Source organism: Lagopus leucura, unplaced genomic scaffold (assembly GCF_019238085.1).
Source record: "Lagopus leucura isolate 7727_CA_CO unplaced genomic scaffold, USGS_WTPT01 Super-Scaffold_741, whole genome shotgun sequence".
Lineage (NCBI taxonomy): Eukaryota > Metazoa > Chordata > Aves > Galliformes > Phasianidae > Lagopus > Lagopus leucura.
The window spans coordinates 397,290-420,719 of NW_024962256.1; the positions used below are offsets into that span (position 1 = coordinate 397,290).

General features: G+C 44.8%; 1 protein-coding gene across 1 annotated transcript in view; it reads left to right on the top strand.

The window, feature by feature from the left end:
• The window catches only part of CNNM2 (cyclin and CBS domain divalent metal cation transport mediator 2), a 104,083-nt gene extending 80,882 nt beyond the window's left edge, over window positions 1-23,201 (top strand). Inside the window, exons 2-8 of the mRNA XM_042863643.1 lie at window positions 1,656-1,799; window positions 6,494-6,631; window positions 8,762-8,931; window positions 12,130-12,223; window positions 14,589-14,654; window positions 17,729-17,913; window positions 19,734-23,201. Coding sequence (XP_042719577.1) covers window positions 1,656-1,799; window positions 6,494-6,631; window positions 8,762-8,931; window positions 12,130-12,223; window positions 14,589-14,654; window positions 17,729-17,913; window positions 19,734-19,943 — 1,007 coding nt within the window. The 3' untranslated portion in view covers window positions 19,944-23,201. The remainder of the gene's footprint in view (window positions 1-1,655; window positions 1,800-6,493; window positions 6,632-8,761; window positions 8,932-12,129; window positions 12,224-14,588; window positions 14,655-17,728; window positions 17,914-19,733) is intronic.
• The last annotated feature ends 229 nt before the right edge of the window (window positions 23,202-23,430 follow it).

Genomic DNA, 23,430 nt, shown 5'->3' on the forward strand with positions numbered 1-23,430 from the left:
TCTGCATCTAAACGAGTAGCTCCAAGACAATCAGATTATGCAGTAGTTACTTTGGTGAGAATATCGCCTAAGTGGAATGGAAACTTCATTTTGAGTCTAATATTAGACCCTGCTTTGGAAAATTCCTTTTAAATGATCACAAGCTGGGAATAGCAAAAGAATTTAACTTTCGACAGACAGCATTCACTAAGAATTTGTTTTTAACTGCTTATGTTGGGTCCCTGGGAAAGCAGATGTGAAAAACTTACCAAAGTGAATTGACTTGACCTGATGCAATGTTTATATCAGTAGTTGATAAGTTTTCCTCCCTCGTCTAATTTGCTCAGGATATTTTCATTCCTTAAGCATGAGTAAGTCTGGGTTGGAATAGTTTGAATGCTTGTTAGTCTAATAATCTGAATCTTAAAACATGCAGACATTGTTGCCTATAAAGGGGTCTAAGCAGAGTTGAACTATTTTGGTTATCTTCCATGGATGGAGATAAGCATCGTTTTTGAGACTAGCAAAGAGTGTCATGAGACTGTGTTGCTTACCTCCCAACAGCTCACAAGGCACAGTGAGACCTGTATTTGTGCTCAGAATGCTGCTGGCGTTTGGAGAACCCTCTGAATGCAGAGACCAGGTGCCTTTTTGTGCACCTTTACAAAGAGTGACTCTCAGTGGCAGTTAGGGGAGCTGGAAGGGGTGTAGGAGCAACTCAAAGGGTTGTGGTACTTTTGTTATTCCTGTGGCAGAAAGGTCCTTAGGATTTATCAAATACGCTGTGAATGATGCACAGCTTAGGAATATTTAGAGGCACTAGTATATCTCATGCTAACGTTTCTCTTTGTTCATCAGACACTGTTGCTTTGAATATTTTGATAAATGAATTCATAAATAAGCCCCCTTCTGCATGGAGCACGTCTAAATAAATTGTTTTGAGGGAAGGGAGGTGGAAGAGAACTTGTGGATTCAGCTGAGCTCCTCTCCCCAGCTCTGCCCCATCTGTGTCCTTCTGTGGTTTGGCCATTGTGGAGCTATTGTAGGAGCTCCCTACAAAAGAGGGCTCCAGCCTGACCTGGACAGGATGAGGGGAAAGGGCTTTAAACTGGAAGAGGGTAGATATAGACTAGGCATCAGGAAGAAATTCTTTACTGTGAGGATGGGTAGACGCTGAAACAGGTTGCCCAGAGAGGTTCTGAATGCCACACCTTGGGAGGTGTTCAGGGCCAGGCTGCATGGGGACTTGGAGCAACCTGGTCCTGTGAGGGGTGTCCCTGCCTACATCAGGGGGTTGGAAACTACATCTTAAAGATCCATTCCAACCCAAACCATTCTATGATTCTGTGCCCTTCCTCAGTCAGTGCAGGACATGAGAAGAGAAACAACCATCCACAGAATAATATAGGGTGACAGTGTCTCTGGGAAAAGAAATCAGAAGTGACTCCTGATATTTTTACTATTTTGTGTGCTGGGTGGATCTATGTGGTCCAGGACTGTATTTCTCACAGGGACACCAGGTTATGATTTGGTGCGTCTCAAAATTTTGGATCTTATTAGTGAGATGTGACTCCAACTTTTCTATCTATTTACACCTGTCTGTCTGTGATTTTGCTGCAATTGCTGATCTTTTTGGAATTTTGAAATGTCTAAACTACTGATCTGTCTCCTTGCAGGCAAGTCTCACCTGGCTATAGTACAAAGAGTAAACAATGAAGGAGAAGGGGATCCTTTTTATGAAGTCCTGGGAATTGTCACTTTAGAAGATGTGATTGAAGAGATCATCAAGTCAGAGATTCTGGATGAAACAGATCTATACAGTGAGTAGAAATATTTGCACTTTTTTTTTTTAATAGACAAGAGAGAAGACACCATCCAGCAGCAGCTGTGTCTTACAGCTAACTTGCTGATGGTCAGATGATCTGCAGATCCCTCAGATGGTCAAAATGACTTTTATTTTCACAGCAAGGGCACTTCACCCCTTTAGGCTGTATGAATTCAGAAACAGGACAGCTTTATTTATTTGACTCTTCCATCTAGAAGATCTAGATGTGCAGCATCCTGGTCTCTCCTGTTAGCTGTTTTCCACCATGGTTGCCTAGTTTAAACCTCTTTATTCCAGTGCTTGTGACCTCCCACGTTTACTCCTAACCTCTCTCCCCCTCAAGGGCCTGTAGTCTGCGTCCCCACCATAGTTTATAAAGAAGGCAGGAGGTGGATATCTGCGCCTCAGGGAAGAGGAATGGAGTCTCTTTGGAGTCCATCTCAGTCACTCACTCAGAGAGAGCCTGACAATGGAAAGGCTGCTTCAGGGCTGCAAATCAGCAAGTCCTAAATAACTCCTCTTGTAATCACTCAGTACAGCTCCTTCCTTCCTTAGTGTTGGTGTACATTATGGCAGATGATGGTACAGGTTGAGCATTACCCGAGACTTGAGAGATCTGGATCTGGATTTCTTTCCCAGTTTAGAGTTTCTCTGGTTTCTGGCCAGTTGCCACAGTGTCTGTTTCCATCTGCACAATCTAGCCTGTGCATATTGGACTTCCTCTCTGTCATTCTTCATCTGTCTTATCTGTACTTTGATCGCTTGCTGGCAGATGCTATTTTTTACTACGTATTCATGGGTAGCACAAGGATGTCTCTAGACTCTATTGTAATAGAAATGGTCATTTTATATATAGTTAATGCTCTTCAGCTGCCCTTTGCTTTTTTTTCCTTTTCTCATGAGAAGGATCTGGATGTTTCTATGGCATCTTTTTTAGGCCGATGCAAGCATTTTCCTATCTTCCCTCCGGCCCAAAAGCCAAAACAGCACTTCGCACTGGGGATAGACAGACTTCTGCTTTTCCTAATAGATTTCTGTTGCCTGAACTACTTTCCATAGCTGGTCAGTATTTTACCAGTATTTATGTGCCCAAAGATTTCTGTAAATCACGGCTGTGTTTTACGTTGTATTGAACAGTCCAATTACTACGGAAATCACAGAACTCCAGTTAGTACTGATCTTTTTCATACCTTCACAAATGAGTTGCTGGGCTAATCAGTAACAACATAATGCTCTTACAAGGTGAATTCAAATTGTATTTAATAATCCAAAATACTGCTTTTTTTTTTTTTTTTTTTTTTTCTCTTGTTTGTTAAAAGAAACTGTATAGATAGAAACTGTATAGATGTTGTGTTGTTTTTTAAGGGAAAAAGTTTCAGACCATTAATAGCATGTTAGAGGACAGGGAAATCGATATTTAATTTTACTGTATGAAGACTTCCTAGATTAACCAGATAGAGGTGGTAAATGTGAATTCATTGAAACCATCCTTCCTGGGAAGGTTTTGTATAGAAAATTCCTGATTCCAGACTGGGAGGGAAACTTAACCTCTCAGGCTTCCTGGAGGATGCAGGAAAATTTGAGGGGTAGCTCCTACCATATACCATTGAGATCACCTTCTGGTTTCATTATCATAGATTAATTGAATGGCTTATGTTGCAGGAGACCTTAAAGATCATCTCGTTCCAACCTCTCTGCTGTGGGCAAGGATGCCAGCTACTAGATAAAGCACTAAATCAGGTGGCCCAGAGCCCCATCCAACCTGTCCTTGAACACCTCCAGGGATGGGGCATCCACAGCGTCTCTGGACAACCTGTTCAAGTACCTCACCACACCGAGTAAAGAATTTCTTCCTATCATCTAACCTAATTGCCCTCTCTTCTAGTTTAAAGCCATTTCCCCTTGTCTTATCACTATCAGACCGTGTAAAAAGTCAGTTCCCCTCCCACTACACAAGCCCAGCACCCTCACCTTTTTTGGAGAGGTGTTTCAGCTCTGTGGTCATCTTCATGGCCCTCCTCTGGACCCATTCCAATAGCTCTGCCTCCTTTCTGTACTGTGTCCTGTATTGGACACAGTACCCCAGCTAGGACCTCACAAGGACAGAGTAGAGGAGGACAGTCATCTCTCTCTCCGTGCTGCCTACCCCTCTGTTGATGCAGCCCACAATACAGTTGGCCTTCTGGGTTGCAAGTGCGCACTGCTGGCTCTCGTCCAGCTTTTCATCCGCCAGGACCCCCAAGTCCTTCTCTGCAGGACTCCTCTCAGGGTGTTCCTTTCTCCCTTTCTTAAAAGTCGGTGTGATGTTACCCATTTTCTATTCACAAGGGACTTTGTCTGACAGGTACAACTTTTCAGATACGATGGAGAGTGATTTGGCAACCACATCAAGTAGTTCCTTCAGGGCCTTGGGATACCTGTAGTCCAGTCCCATTGGCTTGTATGCATTCAGCCTCATGAGGTGGTCTGGGATCTATTCTGCTCATACACTGGGAGGGATTTCACTCTCCTGAACCCCACCTGGAGGTTTGGGGATGTGAGAGATAAGGGCAGCTAAACTGCCAGTGAATACTGAGGCAAACAATTTTAGTGTGTTGGTAGGCTGTAACAAATTCTAATTGGTGTAGCGTTGGAAACATGCTTTTGGCTTTCTGAAAGAGGCTTATTGCCCCTGCTATATTAAGACGGCTTGATTTTTGCTGTGTCAGTGCCAATAACCCCTGTAGTATTCATGCACTCTGCTACTGTTCATTATTAGACCAAGCCAGCTTCTCAGAACTTGAAGCCTTTGAACTGATTTGCTCTGTCCTGTGTGTTTACTTAAAAGTAGACCTTATGATGAATTCTGGCAGTTATTATGCCTTTGTTCTGAAATTTTAAACATGCTTTTTTGTGCTTTGATGGAAGTTAGAAATTTGATGCAATGACTTTGGGTTCTGGAGCTGTGCCTTTCTGCTGCTGCCATGAAAATGGCAGGGTTAGGGTAGAACAAATTGCAGCTTTGTGGTTCTTGTTGAAAGGTGCTGTCACTGCTGAAGCTCTGCAGCTGAATTTCATGCTTCCAGTGGATGCATGGTATTGCTTCATATTGCTCCATTCTGCTGCACCTTTAAGTTTGCAGAAACGGTGGGAGCAAGAGAAAGTGTGAAATATCTTTGATCTATCAACATCTGCTTGGATTGAGTGCTTCTGAATGTGCAGCTGTACTGGGAATGTGATGGGGTGGAGATAAGAGGTTTCTGTTGTGGTACAGGTAGGCTCTGAAAATGTCTCAGCCAGTGTCACAGTGAACAGCTGTGTGTTTGCCTCTTAGTATTGGAAGATTGGAGCATTTGATGCACCACAGGAATGTGTGCTGCACTCCTGTGGCCCTGGCTAGGAGGTCTCAGTGTAGAGTGCAGCATCTACTGAGAGGCATGGAGTTCACCACCGTGACCCATGTTTGACTGGTGTCATGTCTTATTTAGCTCTTTCTAACAGGAGATGAGTTTCATCATCCCCTCAGTGTGACTGGAATGTTGCTGTTTTGCATTCATACAGATCAGAGAGGGTTGGCCCCAAGTAAAATCGAGGACTCTTCTACAAATGATTAACACTTCATAGGATTATAGAGTCATTTGAGTCGGAAGGAGCATTTAAAGATAATCTTGTCCAACTCCCCTGCAGTGAACAGGGGCATCTACAGCTCAATCAGGTTGCTCAGAGCAAGACAGGTTGCTCAGAGGGGAAGACCACCATCTTACCTTAATACTCCTATTTTCAAAGAGCTGTCAAAACAGGTATGTTAAATATAGGTGCTTGTAAACTCTGTACCACTTTTCTGTGTAAACCACAGAGCTACAGGGCAAAAAATTGTTTGCCCTAGTAAATACTTTCAGTGACATCCAGTGAAACTGTAACAACATACTTTGCACAATGGTGATTCGCCTGGCTAGATCTGCAGATATTGGTAGTGTGTACATCAGTGTGCTATGGCAGGAGAACGGAGCTTTCTGCAGCTGGAATCTGATCTTTAGGCATACCCAGGCTGTTACAACCCCTAGACAGTGGTGCTTTTACGTTGTTGGCCCCTAGGATTCTGGACTTGCTAACATTCTGTAACGTAGCACTGTAGGCTGTAGGAGCAGCATCCTTACAGGAAGCTACTGCATATGAGCAGAAGATAGTTGTCACATATTCTTGCTGAACACTTTCCTGTTCACGGAATCACAGAATCACTAAGGTTGGGAAAGACCTACAAGATCATCCAGTCCTACCATCCACCAATCACCAATAGTACTCACTAAACCATATCTGTCAACACAACATCCAACCATCCCCCTCAACACAATGTCTGCTGTTGTTGTTAACACTGAGCTGGACCTCTCCTGCCTGCCTAGAAATGAACACCCTGTATGCGCTATATGCAGAACTGCTCTGCAATTAGATGCTTGCAAGCAGATACTTTTCTTCCACTGAGATAACAAAGTCTGTGGGTTTCAGGATCTGAGCTGCAGCACAGGTCATGATTATTTCTAGTTTTCAAGGTGTATCAGCAAGCAGGGCTTTGCATGTGTACCACAGAGGGGTCTGTCTGCACAGTTGCTCTGGGTGGCTGTCCCTGCTGGCTCCATCCAGCACAGTTCATGTTGGACCCCATTCTAACAGAAATCGCTTCCTTCCTTTCTTTTCCCACCCTCCCTTCCCCAGCTGATAACAAGACGAAAAAGAAAGTAGCTCATCGAGACAGGAAGCAGGACTTCTCTGCCTTCAAGCAGACAGACAGCGAGATGAAGGTTAAAATATCACCGCAGCTCCTCCTGGCAATGCACCGCTTCCTGGCAACAGGCAAGTGTGGATTATCTTTTTTCACAATCGTGCCAGAGCCTCGGAGGCAGTTGGTCAGCAAAGGCCGGTGAGGTGGGTGGGACAGTGCAGACGGGAAGGGAGGCTGGATTGTGGGGTGACAAATAATGCCACTGTTGTGTTTTTCTTTTTAAATTCTCTCCTCTCCTATGTTCAGTGTCGGCATGAACCCTCTGAGACATTTACCAGGGGTGGACCAGTAACTTTAAATTGGTCTGAAAGGTAAGGATGAATGCCAAGTGCCGCACTGCATGTGTAGAGTCCGTCAGATTAACGACTAGCAGGCGCACCCCATTAGGAAGAGCTCAGGGAGCAAACCGCAGAGGACTCAATACCGCTGGCCAGCTGACTGTAATTGCACTCTGGCACTTCATCCAGAAAAAGATGCTGGGCTTTTTGCAGGACGGCATGAGCCTGTTCCATGAGACTTGTGACTTGAAGTGAAAAACTCTCAACACACTTAATGCAGGCTGTGCAGGCGGTTGAACTGTACATTTAAAAACGGATTTCTTGCTGGCTTGTGTGACCTCCATTGATGGCTTCAGGTTTCAGAGGACAGTTGCCTCCGTCTCAGATCACCTTGATGCTTTATCCCTTGTATGGGCCTTCTGGCAGAGAGGCCAGGGGCTTGAATGCTGATATTGCCTTCCATCATAAAGTTGGTCCCTTCACCTCAGGGATGAGACCTGTTAAGAGGAGAGCTTGTGGAAAGCAGACCTTCCTATTGCTCATGTTGTCTCTCTTTGCCATATAAAGACTTCTCATATGCAGGCCATTCAGATGTGCATCTTCCACTTCTATATTCAACGTATATTTGTGGATTGAAAGTGATAAAGTTCTGTCTCCGGTTGGCCAGCTCAAGCTGGAAATTAATACTTCCCCTCCTCTAAGATACAGTAACTGCCTGCTAGATGCTCTCAGTCCGCCTTCGTGCTTTGTTTTGCCTCTGCGACTAAAAGGTGTGTGATCGGTTATCGCATCTCAGCTGAGGGGCCGTAATTCCTTAGAAGGCTTGGATTTCTGCAGCTCATGTGCATGTGAGCATCTCCTTGGGGAGAGGAAACATTTCTACAGGAAGATGTGGATTTAACAGCAAGCAAAGCATTGTTCACGTAATTGTGCAAGACTCGGTGGAGTTCCCTAAGCACCTGCTCAACAGACATAGTCTTATAGTGCTGCATCTCTGCTTGTTTTGTGGATCAGAGCATTGTGTGGCTTCAAACTGGCAGTGCTTCGAAGTGACACTGCTAAATGAGATGAAAAGCTACAGTTCTGGTTTATCTGCTCTAATCTGAGAATAGTATCTCTAGAAGGTGAGAGGTGCTGGGTCATTAACGGTCCTATTCTGAAATTAGGCATAAGGAATGCTTATCAATTTGCATGTGTAAATCTCGACGTCCCTGGCCTAACTCTCACACAAGGATGAGCTTTTTCACTTCTTGCAGCTCTTGCTGGCAATACTGATGATTGAAGAGCAAGCGGGTAGGGAACGTGTTCTGTTGTGTCAGGTATTAATCCCACACGGTTTGAACTGACTTGCACTGTGCATCACTTTGAGTAACTCTTCCCGTGTGAACCATGGCAGCTCAGATTGTGTCTTTGAATTATGTAGAGCATCTATCTAGACTTAACTTTCAAGGCCCCAAACAGTGATTTTTTTAAACTTTTTTTTTTTTTTTTTAAGTGCAATAAATACAGTAACTTCAATACCTTGAGAGGAAAGAAAAATTACATCCAAAGGTTCTGTGTGCCCCAACTGTAAAGATCTTCCATTTACAACTCTCCAGTGAACCCATTCAACTGTGACTACACTCTCACACGGGCAAGACTGCCTTCCTGTGTCTTTTCCCTTTCAGATGAAGACATGGCTTTTGGTGGTTGTTGTTGTTTGTTTGTTTGTTTGTTTTTTTAATACTTCACTGATGAAAGTTGGGGTGTTCTTGTTCTTTTCCCCTTACAAATTTAACAGTCTCAAAAGACAGGAAGCGTGCAGTTCCATAATGGATCTCTCTGCATCTGTGAGTTGTTTATAGGCAAATGCTTATTAATGAGTACTGCTGACTTCTTGCCAGGCGTATAAAGTGTAATGCCTAGTTGTATCTTGTGTTATAGAAGTAGAAGCCTTTGGTCCATCCCAGATGTCGGAGAAGATCCTTCTCAGGCTGCTAAAACATCCCAATGTCATCCAGGAGCTGAAATACGACGAGAAGAACAAGAAAGCCCCAGAACACTACCTCTACCAGCGAAACAAGCCTGTCGACTACTTTGTTCTCATTTTACAGGTCAGTAATGTTATTATGTTCTTGATGTGTGCAATATTGTGTATCTCCTGACATATCACTCTTGGTGTCTCTTTCACTTGTTGAAGTTTGTCGTCTTTCAAGCATGGGACTGGAGCTTTGCTCATGGGAACTGCTTCTGTCTCCTTTATGATCTTGCCACACTTGAAGAGCTCATTCAGTTGCTTTTAGCCCCAGTTAAACCTGCTGTGATATCTGCTGAAAGTCATTTGTGCTTTAGATGTTACATTGAAAAAGAACCCTGGTGTGCAGTAGGCATTGCTTGTAGAATAGGGGTATGAAAAGCCTCATGTCAGTAGGAGCTTGGCCAGGATGCTTCCACCAGTGGATTTTTCCATTTGCAAAAGGAGGAATGGGGACTTTGACATTTTGGGAAGAAGGCATTTTGTCTGTGCGATTGTGAAGTCCAAAACCTTTGGTTTTGTGATAAATGCAGGTTTCTTTGGGGCCACTGTGCCATCTGCTGAACTTCCACAGCCTCCTCCCATAGCTCTGTGGTACCTTGGGCACCTTACCACCTGAGCTCTCACTCTGCACTGAGATCATTGCCTTTGGGTGGGTTTTATGTCGCAGAGGGGGGAGGACTGATTTCTGTTTGTTCACTGTAGGGTCACTTCCAGTGCTCATCATCTCCTAGGGTCCATTACTTGCCAGGAATGTTGAGTAGCAGGATGAAGCTTGATACAGAAACTTAACTCCCATCTAGCACTGTTCGAGCAGTAACAGTCCTTTAAGAGGCATTTTGCTGGAAAGGTGCTTATGCTATCTTTGAAGATAACTGAAATGAGTTTTGGTTATACAGACGAGCACTGCAGTTGAAATTGTGGCAAAGGGCTTGAAGTCTTCCTTTCCATTACTTCTAACAACAGCAAGAGTGGGGATGTTAAACATGATCAACAACAAAGAAAGCTCTGAAATATGATGGTGTTGATTCAACACATCTCTCTCTTAAAAAAGAATTTGTGTTTTTTTTTAACTGCTCTTTCTTATGTGCTGAATTACTGCAATCTGAAATATTCCAGAAGCAAGATAATGCTCCTGCAGGAGGTAATGCTGCAAAACTGTAGCTGGAAGACATGTGCGATACAAAAGAACAAGTAGTTCTTTCTGAGCTATTCTTCAATCAATATGTATTCAGTAAAAACAATGTGCTAAGTCTGTAATGCTTTTGGAAAGGGAGCCTTGTGGTAGGTACGTACTATAAAAATAGAAAGTGTTGGTTCTGCAAGGAGCAGTGGGTCAGTACTGTGCTTTTGTTATTTTAATGATCTGGTCTTGAGAGATGGAGGAGATCTGAAGAGATCGAGGGTACCTTCACAGTAAATCATGCCAGAACTCAAGCAAATACATATTTTTTGTATTAAATTTGCTAGTTTAATCTCTGTAGAGTTTCTGTTTCAGTTGGAAAGTCACCTTTTTGCAACAGTTTTTCTCTTAGCTACTGGGAAGCTTTTCTGTATGCCTTTGTCGTTGTGTTCTTTCAGAATTCCTGTTGGAGCACTAAGCAGTGCAAACCCAGAAACCAGAGATGTGTACAGTTAAGCAGCAGAGCGCATCTCATAGCACACATGGGGAATCCTTACTGGCTCACCAGCTGCTGTGGCAACACCAAGCATGTGCAGCCTTCCTGTGGCCACCGCTGGGAAGTGCTGTGTGTGCTGACAGCAGAGCTGGAACTGAAGCTCTGCTCTTACTGCTAGCTACTACCTTGTTGTTCTTTGGGTGCTAACTCCAGGCTGACTGTATGTGAAGATCAAAGCCTACTTGCATACGTGTTTTAAAGACCTGGCCTTGGTTGGTGGGTAACTACCAGTGATGAATAGAGTGAGAGCCCTTTTTATAACCAGCCTTTGTCTGTGTGACCAAAAGTAGCTAATTATTGGTGTTGTGGACTGAAATTGATTTTAAAAGGGGCTACATGAAGTGATTGGTTTTGATGGCAAGAAAGTGGGTTTGTGAACTAAGTACTCTCTTCCTGTGAGATAAATGCAATTTTTTTTCTGATCTGGAACAGTTAGAAAAACTGACTTGATATGAAGTCATGCTCAGCCTGACTTTTTTGCCATGTTTTTCTGTCCAGATGCAGTGCTGTAAAATTAAACACGTGTTTAATTAATATAAGTTGTTTTTGTACAATAAAAACATAGAAATAAAAGCTACCTTTTGGACTTGTTTTAACCTGTGTCCATCTGATGGTCAGTTGACTTGGTACATGTAGCACGGGCAGTCTATCTGCCCTTTCCATTGCATTGCAGGTAATTATGTTGTTTGCCTAAAATCTCAGTCTTCATGTAGCTCACCTTCAAAGCTGCCTGAGATTTGCTTCTTTCTGCAGTTAGGTAATGTAATTCTCAGTACAGTACCAGTAAGGATGGAGGGGAAAACCAGATCCCACTAAGAAGCAAGTTATTTCTTGCTATTTATATAGCAAAATAACTGGGATGTTTACTGCTACATTTGATATGGTATTTTTTCTTCTAAAGTTGTTTGTATGATATCAGTATCTGTTGTTAAATGTTGGGTTCAGACCGCATCAGGAACGGGTACATTATGTGGTAGGGTGGTTGAGCCTGGGAAGCACTGAGGGTTCTTCTAAACAATATCCTGCTCTTTTGCAGAGTCTTAATTTAAGGGTGCTGGAATATGTATAATTGTCAGAAACCAACAAAATCAAAATAGCCTCAAGACTGCTGCTTCAGGAATAAGGGCCTTGATTCTGTGGGAATCCCATCGGTGAAAACAAACTCCATCTGAGACGTTGTCTTCCATCTCCATTTCCCATATTCATGTTAGAAGGGACTTGATGTGAATGTGAGCCATGCCCTCAAATGTGTAGGTTTCTCAGGAGCCCAAATGACTGGATGCCTTCAAGCCTCTTGTGATATTGGGTGAGGGCAGGCATCTGTTAGCCCTCGGATCGTGTCAGTAGTACCATCTCTGCAACCCTGCTCCCCCTGCAGGGACTTAGCTGCCACAGGGACCATAGGACCAGAATTGTTCAGGACAAGTATGTTTTTTCCCCCAGGGTCTATCTCTTTTCAGGCATCATTACAAACTGCAGGAACCTTGACACTACTTAGCAACATCAGGAAAGACTAGCTGCTAGGGCTAAAGACTGGTCTTGTGCCTCAGGACTTATGGTCCCTTTTAATTGCAGCTCTCTCTCCTTTTGCTTAACAGGGGAAGGTGGAAGTGGAGGCTGGGAAGGAGGGGATGAAGTTTGAAGCTGGTGCTTTTTCCTACTATGGGGTGATGGCCCTCACAGCATCACCAGGTATGTCCTCTTACCTTCTGCTTCTGGAATGCACTTGTGCACAAGCCTGTCTGCTGGAGTGTGTGTGGGAGGGGAGCATGCAGGGCATCCCCCCACGCTGTGGTGTGAACTGATGGAAGCAACACCACCCTGCAAGCAGAACCACCCCATGGCTGGCACAGCAACCTGGTGGCAGTGCTGGCTCTGACAGCCAAGCGAGCAGCCAGCAGTAGCTGGTGGGCTCCTGCAGCATGCACGTGTCAGCTTTAGCAAGAGAGGTAGTGGGCACTGGAGGAAAGCTTTGTGGTTCTTTTCTCATTGTAGCGCAACGTTGAATTAGCAAGAATAAATAATTAGTAGCAGAGGGACATCTAGTGGTGTAATGTATGAACAACCTGCTAGTTTGTGTACGGTTTGCTTTACCCATCATTTTTCTAAAGCCATCCTGAGGGAAATGAGGGCAGTGGAGCAAGGAATATAAAGGTTGTGCCTGTCAGCTTATGCAGAGATATAGCTGAGAGATCAGCACAGGAAGAGGCTGAGATGTGAGCAGCACATAAATCCTAGCTGCACAGCCCAGCATCTCACAGACACACGGCGGGGATTTGCCTCACAATCAACCAGGAGTGTGCTCCCTTGCCCCAGTGGGTGATGCCCTGTTGTCCACCACACTCGTTGTGGTGCCTGCGTGTGCATTTCAGTGCCAGCAGCATCACCTTTTAGATCACAAAGGTCTTGGTGTCGGTTGGCATCTGCAGCCCTGGTAGAAGAGCTGAGTGTCAGTGCTGGCAGTGGCCATGCACTCAGTTGATCCCTTCAGGGAGGGTTTCTCGTGCAGATATCACCTCCTTCTGCATAGAGGCACCACAGGTTGTTGTTCACTTGGGAGGCAGCTCGTTTTAGTAGTAAGTTAATGGAAACTCTACATGTATGTGTATGTGTGTAGATGTACACTAGTGAATGGCTTTGGAATGAAATTTGTTTTGTAACTTATGGCTATAGCCACACTATACGGCACAGCCATCAGCAGTTCCTATGGATGTTTGAGCTCTGCATTGCCATTGTATGAGTCTTGCACTGGCTCTTCGTTAGGAGCTCAGGAAGGAGTAATTCTTCCTTAAATATATGCACTTTAATCAATCTTGCTTATACCTTTTGGGGCTTGACAAATTTGGAAGCATGCAGACATAGAGAGGATTTTATCTGTGCAGTAACAGCAGCGTTCGTGATGAATCATATGTAATGTGTACACATGTGTCATACCCTTGCTGTTCCTTCAGTGTTGAAGCTTAGCTTTTGCACTGTGGGCCAGACAGAGCTGGATCAGGCATGATCACTTCTGTCCCATCAGAGCTACACTTGGAAGTGATTTGTGGCATCTCTGTTTTGCCAGCATTGTTCAGTTTGAATGTTCTCATGTTTCTGTTTTTCCCGTGTTGCTAACTCCACAACCACACCAGTTGCCCCAAGTCCTGTGAGATCAAATGATCTCCCCTGTCCTGCCTCTGCCCTGGAATCCCTCTCAGATTTGTTGTGTCAAACTTAAGCACACACACTATTTTAGATTAAACTTGACCAACCTTGAATTCTTTTACCTTCAGCTGGTTGTGCCAGTAGCAAACCCTCCTTTTTGCTGTTTTTTTCCCCAGGTTTTAGAGAAGTTGCAGCATCGTGAGATTTCTGTTAGGTTGAGCTTGTAAAAATAAAAGTAATTCTTGTTGCTTTGAGTATATGTGAAAGCCTTTACAAACAAGGGAAAGCTTCTGTCCTTCCCTGTCTCCTGGTGAGATGTTACATACCTGCTCTCTATCTGGAAACGCAGCCAATAACAGGAGTTTAAAGGATGTTCTCAAAAACCCAACAACAAAACAGTGACACTTTTGTTAATGACAGCACCGAACCCATTCTGGTAGGGGTGAGCTTGGAGAATCACAGCCGTGCTTGACATTTTACTGAAAACTTGAACTGCAAAGTGTCTTTTGGTTTCATTTCTATTTTTGTTTTATTCTCATAAGGAACTGCACCCATGAAAGCTTTCTGGCTTCTTTTACCTCTTTGCCTTCCAGGCTGGAGTGGGCACCACTGCTCCTTTTGAACTATTTTAAAAATGAGTGTACCCTGATGGATCATTCTACGACCATTCCAATTAGCAAGTGAAAATTGTCTCACTGTAATTCCACAGTGTTGTTCTTTGGTTCATTCCTAAAATTGTTAAATTGTCTTTTTTGATTTGTTTTGGTTTGGTTTTTAACCCTTTACTTTCCACAGTTGATTTGCACTTCTGGTTTTAGTTCTTCAGTGTGTGAACTGGCTCCCTCCCCTGTCGAGTGTGGATAGCTGCCACCCTTCTGGTCGTGATCTCATCCTTTTTCTCTCCCTCTTCTAGTTCCCTTGTCCCTGTCTCGTACCTTTGTTGTCAGCAGAACAGAGTTGTTAGCAGCAGGTTCTCCAGGTAAATCCGCATGCTTCTATTTTCACCATTCTTGTGACTGCCCTGATGCCATAACAAGTCAGCTGCAGTCTGTATTTATCTGACCCCTTTGCTCGTTAGGGAGAAGTCCAGCACAGAATTATGCCTCACAGGTAGGTATCTGAACTTCTGTGTGTGATAACTGGCAGCAACGTGACGGAGTCGTCCAAATGGGAAGAACTGAAAACATGTTTAAGAAAATGTATTTGTTAATGTGTTCTGGTGTCTCTTATGTGAACTGGTGGGAGATCTTTTAAAAGATCTTCTCCCCCAAACTGAGGTTTAAGAGCTGAAAAATTTCCTGAAGAAAATGCAGAGGGGAATGTGTGCTGCTGGACTGCCTTAAAAGGAGAACTTATACAAAAGAATCCTTATATTCTCTGCTGGGTAAATTCTGTGGTTTGAATACTCCTTGGCCATTTCCAATGCTCAAAAACTTTGGATTTTCTTTCAATGAGATTAATGCTGTGATAATGTACCGAGTGGGTGGATTTGCAATGGAATGTGCAAGAAGGCTGTGGGAGCTCCTGCGGGGTGTTTGGTTTTGCTCAAGACCTTTCCTTGATGGATGACCAAGTTGATTGATACAGAAATCCCTTTGGAGAGCAGAGACCGAGGAGAGAACAAATTGGGTCAAAATGAGCTCTGAGATGTGGTTGAAAACTTGGGAACTGAGCTTTGCAGACACCGCATGCACAGAGTAGTTGAGAAAGATGGAAACTCATCAGGAAAGTATGTAGGGATGGTGGAATCCTAAAACATGGGCTGATGCAATGATGTTTCCCTGGACCTAAAAGGATCGATATATTTAATGCTATTGAATGTCATGATGTGGTAGGGATATTTAAGTGAAACATCAAACCATCAGTACATGTCAGACATTTCATAAATTTCCACTATCTGCTTCCTGTATTTTCTCTTCTTTTTTCAGCTTTGAAAATGTATCTCACTGTCAGACCCTAAATTAAGCTCACGCACACTCCAAATAAACTATGGGTGGTTGCCCTGCAGGGGATTTTTCCCTGCTCTTTTAAAGTTTCCTGCTGCTAAACTTGAAAGAAGCAGGGAGAAATATAATCTTTCTTTAATTAAAGTACCTGGTGGCTTTCTCTTAAGCTCAGTGGCTTTGATTATCTTTTTCTTTTTTTAGCTTAGTTCTTTAATTTTGCCAGGTCTTCCTTCTTGTTTTTTTCTTTTTTCTTTTCGTTCTGTTTCTGTTCTATAAGTAAGCATACACCTTGCACATACAAGTTGTTTCCAATAAAAATGCCAAGCATATTTTCCTAGCTTTTTTTTCTCCAACAACAACAGAAATAAATAAAAAAATCAAATTGATGATGGAAAATACAAATGGAAAGAACCTCTTTTGAAAGGAACCAATGTGGTGAGTCTGGTCACTGTGACTGCAGTTCCTGGTCTGTTGAACCCAACACCTTTTGGTGGTTCCTTCTAAAAAGGTTCCTCTCGTTGAACCGCACGCTGTGAGATTCACGAAGTGCTTGTATGGATGTTTGTCTTGTGGTTTGTGCCCTTCATCTTCAGCACTTAGAGGTGAGGAGAACCTGGGTAGGAAAGATCTGTGCAGGTATGTGCTGGGCGCTGCTCAGCAACCACAGACCTGTGTGCTGTGCCTTCTGCCATCTGCTCTTCTTGTAGCCCCCCTTCTTTAGTAATTTTTCCCTTCCCATCCTGTACATGATTCCAAGAGCAGTGTCCTTACTCTCAGATTTTCAGTAGTTGTGCTTTGTTCTGTCTTCTTGTCCTTTTCTTTTCCTGAATGTGCTTTGTCACGTAACTGCCTGTCCTTCCTCCTTTCTATCAATAACACACCACGAGACACCTGGGCACAGCCTGCTGTGGCTTTGGAGATGGTGGGTGGGTATGGAGGGAAACCATGCGGGGCTCTGAGTGCTTCCCTCTGAGCCTCTCCTTGGTGTTACCATAGGGACTGCAGGCAATTTGCCAAGTTGTCACAACCTGTATTTTTCCATTGCCTTTTCTTAAATTGAAGGAAAGAAGACATCAGAGGTTTTCAAGTGGAAAATAATGATAAAACAACAACTACAAAACACAACACAGGGTGATTCTGCCATGCATCTGGAAGTGTCTGAAGGGCTCGGTTTAGGAAAGGCTAGATGTAGAGATGTAGAGCAAGCTGCATCTGTTTGTCAAGGAGAGATGTTTACAGTGATACAGTGGCAGAGGCAGGGTTGAATTTCAGTTAGCTTTTCATTTTTTTAATACCATTCTGTAAGTCAAAAAATTGGTGAAAGTGAAAAACTTACGATACTGCTGCTGAAATGCTGAAGAGGCTTTGTATCTTCAGGTGATTGGAAAGTAATCTTTCAGCTGAGAATGGGGACCACAGTGGAGTGGTACAGGTGGTGTCAATTAGTGCTTGGGCCGAAGGGCTAAAATTTAGCTGCCCAGTTCACCAGTCCCAAAGAGTTCTACTGCTATGCACTGTCAGTGCACACGAGGAGAGGCCTATCTGCAGAAGGGCTTGAGATCTCTTTTTATTTCTGCGTGTCCCCTGACATCTGGGTCCCTGTATAGGTGGAAGCTGAGGATGCAAAATGCCTGTGGCCAGTCGTACTCCTAAGGGGTAGCTGGGAGGTTTTCAAGCAAAAGCCTGCAGTGTCTGTGAATAGTCTGATACAGAGTTACAACCATACATGGTTAAGAAAAAAAAATCTATTAAGCATGGTTGGACTACAGAGAGCTCCTGTAAGGAAGCTGAGGGAAGTTGCCTTTCTCAGAAGGTCACCGCTCATCAGCGGAAGCACTGTGAGCTGGTGTGCACAGGGCACGTCGGTTGTAGCACAGACAGAACCAGGTTTCTTTGAGTCGTACTCAGTGATGTGTGCCACCAGCTCTGGATTCAAAATGTGCTCTTTTTCTGGACCATTTTATTTGGCTGCATGTCAGTTATGAGTAGACTAAGTATTTGTTGATCTTCTGTTTCACGCTGCAATTTCTTGTGGCCCTTTGAAACTGGCGACTTTGAATATTTTCTCCTTGATGTAAGAAGCTTCTTGCTTTTGCCTGTTTCCCAGCTGAAAACAAGTCTCCACCTCGACCCTGCGGCTTGAATCACTCAGACTCTTTAAACCGAAGTGATCGCATCGACGCGGTGACGCCAACGTTAGGGAGCAGCAACAACCAGCTGAATGCGTCCTTCCTGCAAGTGTACGTTCCTGACTACTCAGTGAAAGCACTCACAGACATTCAGTTTGTCAAGGTAGGAAAAAAGCTGGGCTGGTGGGCTGGAGAGCCTGGGGAGGGAGTTTCCTGTGGATTGCTCTGTAGCCCTCTAAGCAAATAGGATTATGAAAACAGCCATTTTGAAATCGCTTTAAATTACTTGTTCTCAGTATCTGGTGTCTTCACTGTTCTTCTCATTAAGGCCCATAAGTAGATTGGTCATACAGGTTTTTGGATATCAAGTCACAAGGGGAGAGATCATAGGGAATATCTTCTGTTTCCGTCCTGAAAGACATGTCCTTGTGAGGCCTTGAGCCATCTGAAATGGCTCATCACACTAGCTGACAGCACCCTTTTCTAAAGGATGAAACATTTTGTGTCAGTTGCAGTTTTCATTCACTCTTGATTTTTATTTCAGCTCAGGGTTCTCGCTCTTGGTTTTGAACTTATCCTTCTGCGTGGAGTTGTCTTGGACATTTTTCCTAACTTCACGTGTTAGCATTATGTCTCATACTACCAGTGGGTTGCTGCGTGGATGTGGCTCTGTCCCCCAGCATGGTGCATCCCACGCTGAAATGTGTGCGAGTCCTGTGGGATGAGAAAGAGCCAATGCTGGCAGCAATTCCAGCCCAGCGGGGAGTCCAGGGAAGCTGACATCTCATGGTCAGAAGCTGACCTTGTTGCTTTTCTGAAATTAAATGCACTTTCACGTTTTCTTTGTATAAAACTCAGGCTGCTCATGAGCTCAACTTCTGTCAAAGTTAATTCAGTATTGAAATTAGGCAATAGAACAGAAATACTGGAATGCTAAATCAATTGTTTCACATCCATAGGTAGCCAGATTTTAAGAAGAGAGTACTGACTTTTGTTTAGAACTTGACAAATGGAAATGTACTAGTCAGTGGTTCAGGGCTTCACAGTTTAGGTCAGTAAATAATTATTCCTAAGCAAGCGATTCTCACTCCAAAGCAGCTGCTCATCTTGTGCTGGTTTGTATGAAGTCCTTCCAGCTCTCACCGTGTTCATACTGAGTCTAAAGAATACTACATTGCCTGGTTTCTCTGCAGTCAGACTTGCAGACCTCTTTTTGTATCACCCTGCATTGCACATAGGACAAAGTACTCAGAATGTGTGTTTTCAGTGTGTCACATGGGCATTTATTCAAGTAATGCCTTGTAAGCCAGGGCTGTGACCTGCTTGCACATGCTTGGATTTTGCTGTTGGAGATGTGACACGTCCATCTGACACTCTCCATTTCCATTCTCTCTGTTGTGTTGAAGCAAAAGCTTCAGGCTTTCTAAAAGCCTTGCTCAGCTTCTTTCATCTGCTGAGATAATCCAGTGCTGTTGTAGCACAAGGGGCTGCTGGTGCACGTGCATCGTGCTGCCTGGCCCCAGGAACTTATGGGATGGCTCCTGCCTAGTTTGCTATCGTAGACAAGAGCACTAATGCTTGTGCCCTCTGGCTCTTTGAGAACTCATAAAGCCCCTCCAGAGCTCGATGAAGCTGGGAAAAAGACTTCACTGAACTTTAGGCCCTAAAAATATGCATGGTTAGAAGGAAGTTGAAGTCTGATTTTAAAATCTTTGCCCAGGAGTAAATCCACGCCTGCGGGCAGCACGGTGATCACACAGCCCTGTGCTTCCACCCTGCCTGTGCAAGCGTCGCCATGCAGCTGGGGCGCTGTGCTCCTGCAAAGCGCAGGGATGGTTGTAGAAGTGGAGTCGATGCGGGGTGAACAGGAGTTGAAGTGTGACCATCTGGAAAGGGAGGGTTCCTCGTTTTCCTGGGGCGTCCTGTGAGAGATGCACAAGTGTGACCGGCTCTTTCTGTTCCTTCCTTCTGTGCTCGGAGCAGATCTCGAGACAGCAGTACCAAAATGCCCTGATGGCATCGCGGATGGACAAAACTCCTCAGTCCTCGGACAGTGAAAACACTAAAATCGAACTGACTCTTACGGAGCTGCATGACGGTTTGCCGGACGAGACAGCAAACCTGCTGAACGAACAGAACTGTGTGACTCACAACAAGCCCAACCACAGTATGCACAGTGAAGGAGCCATCTAGGAGCTGACTCCCCACGACCCACCCATCCCATCTCCTCAGCAGGACCAGCCCTCGCTCCTTCCTGTCTCCTCCCCGAGTGTGACACCGTTAGTACGTGCTTGCAACACTGTGCTGCATCCAGTGTTCTGAGACCAAAGACTTTTGCGTCCGTTGTGGGAGCAAGAAGAGGAAGAAACAGGAAGAAAGGAGCAAAGAGCAAGACAGAGAGACTAAAGCCCCAAGTGTACTTTGGGAATGGTGAGCCACCCTTGAGAACAATGATAATACTTCTTGCAAAGTAGAATCATGTTTATTTTTTATCTGTATTTTTGATCCTTGTTGGGTTTTTCCTCCTCAGACGCATATGGAGAAGTTTAAAAACTGCTCCGGTTATTTTTTCAAGAGAGATCATGTTTTTGAAGAGTATTTTGCAGAGTTTTAAATTGTTTCTGTCCCTCCTCAACCTCAACTAGGCTCTGTCGTGGTTTTGTGAATTGGCTCTGATGTCCTTAGGCCTCTTTTCACCTCTCTCTGTTCCTTTTTGTTGCCATGTTGAAGAAGTCAGTAACTGGTACTTGTTTGTATTTGTGTCCTAAGAATGAGTGAGCGAGCTTCAAGGAACCTCTGGTTTTAGCCACCTGGAGGGTCACGGGATGAGTATTGTTGCATTCTCCCAGTTCAGTTTCAGGGAAGGAGTGCTGATTTTAATATTTAATGATCTCTCAAGTTTCAGAAGGTTTATTTGTAATACAGGCAAACGCGTTGTTACACTCTACGGTTTTGTGACCTCCAAAAACTTTGTGTATGTTTAAGATGATTCTGGGGGGAAGGACTTAATTAGCAAAGCTGTGGTCTTGTGAGATGAAGGCCGGGTGTAATTTTCAATACCAAAGTCTCTGGGTGGTTTTCTGTTGACTCTCCTGACAATTGCTTGGTGAAGTAATGTGTGCACCCAAAACCAACACACTTTAAAGCACCCACGTGCTGTAGTGGTCTGTACACCGTTACCTCAGCTGGGGCAGATTGCAGTGCTTGTTAGTAACAGAGTACAGCAGTCCTTTTCCTTCCCTTAAATCTCCAGTGTTAACACAAAAGATGCTGCTACAGTTATGCCCAAAGTACATCCTCCAGGTGACAGAAAACCTCTGCCAGTGCAAGGACAGCTCTGCTGAGGAGTTGGGACCATCCTGTCCTCTCCAGGAACTGACGAAAACTTTCCAGACGTGAGTGTATTGCACTTCAGGGATTCAGAGAGGTTCATTCCCAGGCTGTTCCCAGCCATATTTTCCTTCCATTGAGTGATTTCAGTGCATTTCCTTCTCTCTGGCCGCTCTTAATAGCCATTGTAGGGATGACCATGGTAGCAGAGCAGAGAGCCTCCCGCCCAGGTGCCACCATTGTGGGGCAGCAGGTGCCAGGTACTCCAACCCCAAGCCTGAATGCAGCCTTGGTGCAGCAAGGGGCACCCGTGGCAGTTGTGCATTGCATGTTCCCCGGTCCCACAAATGGAGTTTAAGTCCTCAAATGAAAACAAAAACAAGAACAAAAATGTTTCCCCCTCCTTACCCTCTCCCCTTCCAGTGCCGTCTCAAACAGAATGTGAATGTTGCCCTCAGTATTAATGCAAGCAGAGATCAATAAACGAGGCATTGTGATTTCTCTGTTCCAAGACCCGTGGCCCCTGATTATGTAGCATCTCCTTTCCTTTCTTTACACCCAGATAGTCTCCCCTGACCCCCAGGGAAGCCCCAGAAGCAGCTGCCAGAGCTCTGTGCCTGCCTGGGTAAGGGGGGCACTCACCTTCAGTGCCTGCGGTCTGCCTTGGTAAATGTAGGCAGGAAGCACTGCTGCAGTAACTCCCTGCAGGAAACCAAGTGTGCAGCTCTGGAGCAGGCTTGGGGACGCAAAGCAGGGCCCCGAGGCTTAACTCCTTTATCAGCTTTGCATTAGCATGTTCTGGGTCCTGTCTAAAAGCCACCCCTCCGAGGTGCCCCACGCTGCACCAAGAGTTGCCAGCGTTGCAACTTCCTCCCAAAGCCAAGTGTTGAGATGTGACAGTGTTTGCCTTGGCACAGCGCGCCCCTCGCTGTGCTGCTCTTCCTGTAAGTGTTACTGAATGTAAAGGTCTGTTGGATGTGACCAACACGGCAGTGAACTTGAGATGCAGTATCTGTTTTGTAAAACCTGCCAAAGGAGGGGAGGCTCAAGTGGAGGCTGCCCATCGGATATGACTTCTGCTTCTTACGGCAGGTTATGGATTTGTTTGAGTGTCTCTTTCCATTAAAAAAAGAAAAAAAAAAAAAAAGCCAAATTTTCCAACCAAAGCCTTGTAATCCCAAAGCAAATATCTCCTGCTTCTGCCCATGCTGCACTGTTCACAAATTTCCAGGCCATTTTTTTTTGCGTGACTTTTTCATTATGTATACAGATCTGATAATGGAAAGTGAAATAATTTCCAGAAAAATATTTGATTGTAGATGTGTTTCATATGGAAAATATGTACCTGACCCGGAGGGTTGGGAGCTGCTACTTCAAATTAGCTCAAAGCGCAAGGCACGGTCCTCTCGGCGGAGGGGAAGGAATCCTATCTCCCTGTTCTCAGGGAGTTTGCAGTCTTACTGTTTCACAAAGGCAAGGGGTTCCCAGCCCTGTGCTAGGAGCCAGCACAAGCAGAGGAGCCCTGTTCATCTCAGATGGCTCTTTGCGCCGCGATGGAAATGCTGTGGCTCCGTGCAGTGCCAGCACTGGCTCTGGTTACCCTGGCTCACTGCTGGTTCTTCGTTCAGGTGGGCTCAGATGCCGTGACCTGCGCCCCTGTGCCATGTGTGTGCGTGGTGGAGCTATGGGTCAGTGCGGTGCCATGGGGCACTGGTGGTGGCTTTGGGAATCATTGGGCTTGACCTCAGACCTTGGCAAGGCTTTGGCTTGCAGAAAGGATACTGCATCTTCCCGTGTCAGCTCTGCTGCCACTGAGCTCACCGTGTCCGTCGTGGGGCGGGTGGCAGCCTGGGGGCCGGAGGGCATCTCGCCATGGTTTCTACTGTCAATACAATTTTGCACAAAGAGTTCTTCGAAGTGACATTTTAAACACTAATATCTTAAATGCACAACTGTGAATTATAACTTTTACACTCCTGTTGGTTGAATTTCCTTTAAAGAAATGAACCTGAATCTGTTGTAATTATGATTTTTTTTTTTTTTAAATTCTGTGTATTGCCAAATCTTTGTAAAGAGTGAAGGAATGTTCTTGCTTTCCAATGAGAATCGTTCTCCAAACGAGACTGCCTCTGGTGACGTGGAGATCTTACAAAGCACGTGGCTGAGCGCAGAGGGGCTCGGGTGGGCGCAGCGAGACTCCTCGGCCTCTGCAGCTCACGGAGCTCTGGTTTGTCCCCTCGTTCAGACCCCAGCTTGTCCGTGATCCCCAGGGCTCAGGACGAGGTTTCCCAGGGCTGAGAGCGCAGGGGTTGGGCAGGCCGTGCCCTAGTGATGCCCCCAGCAGCACCGG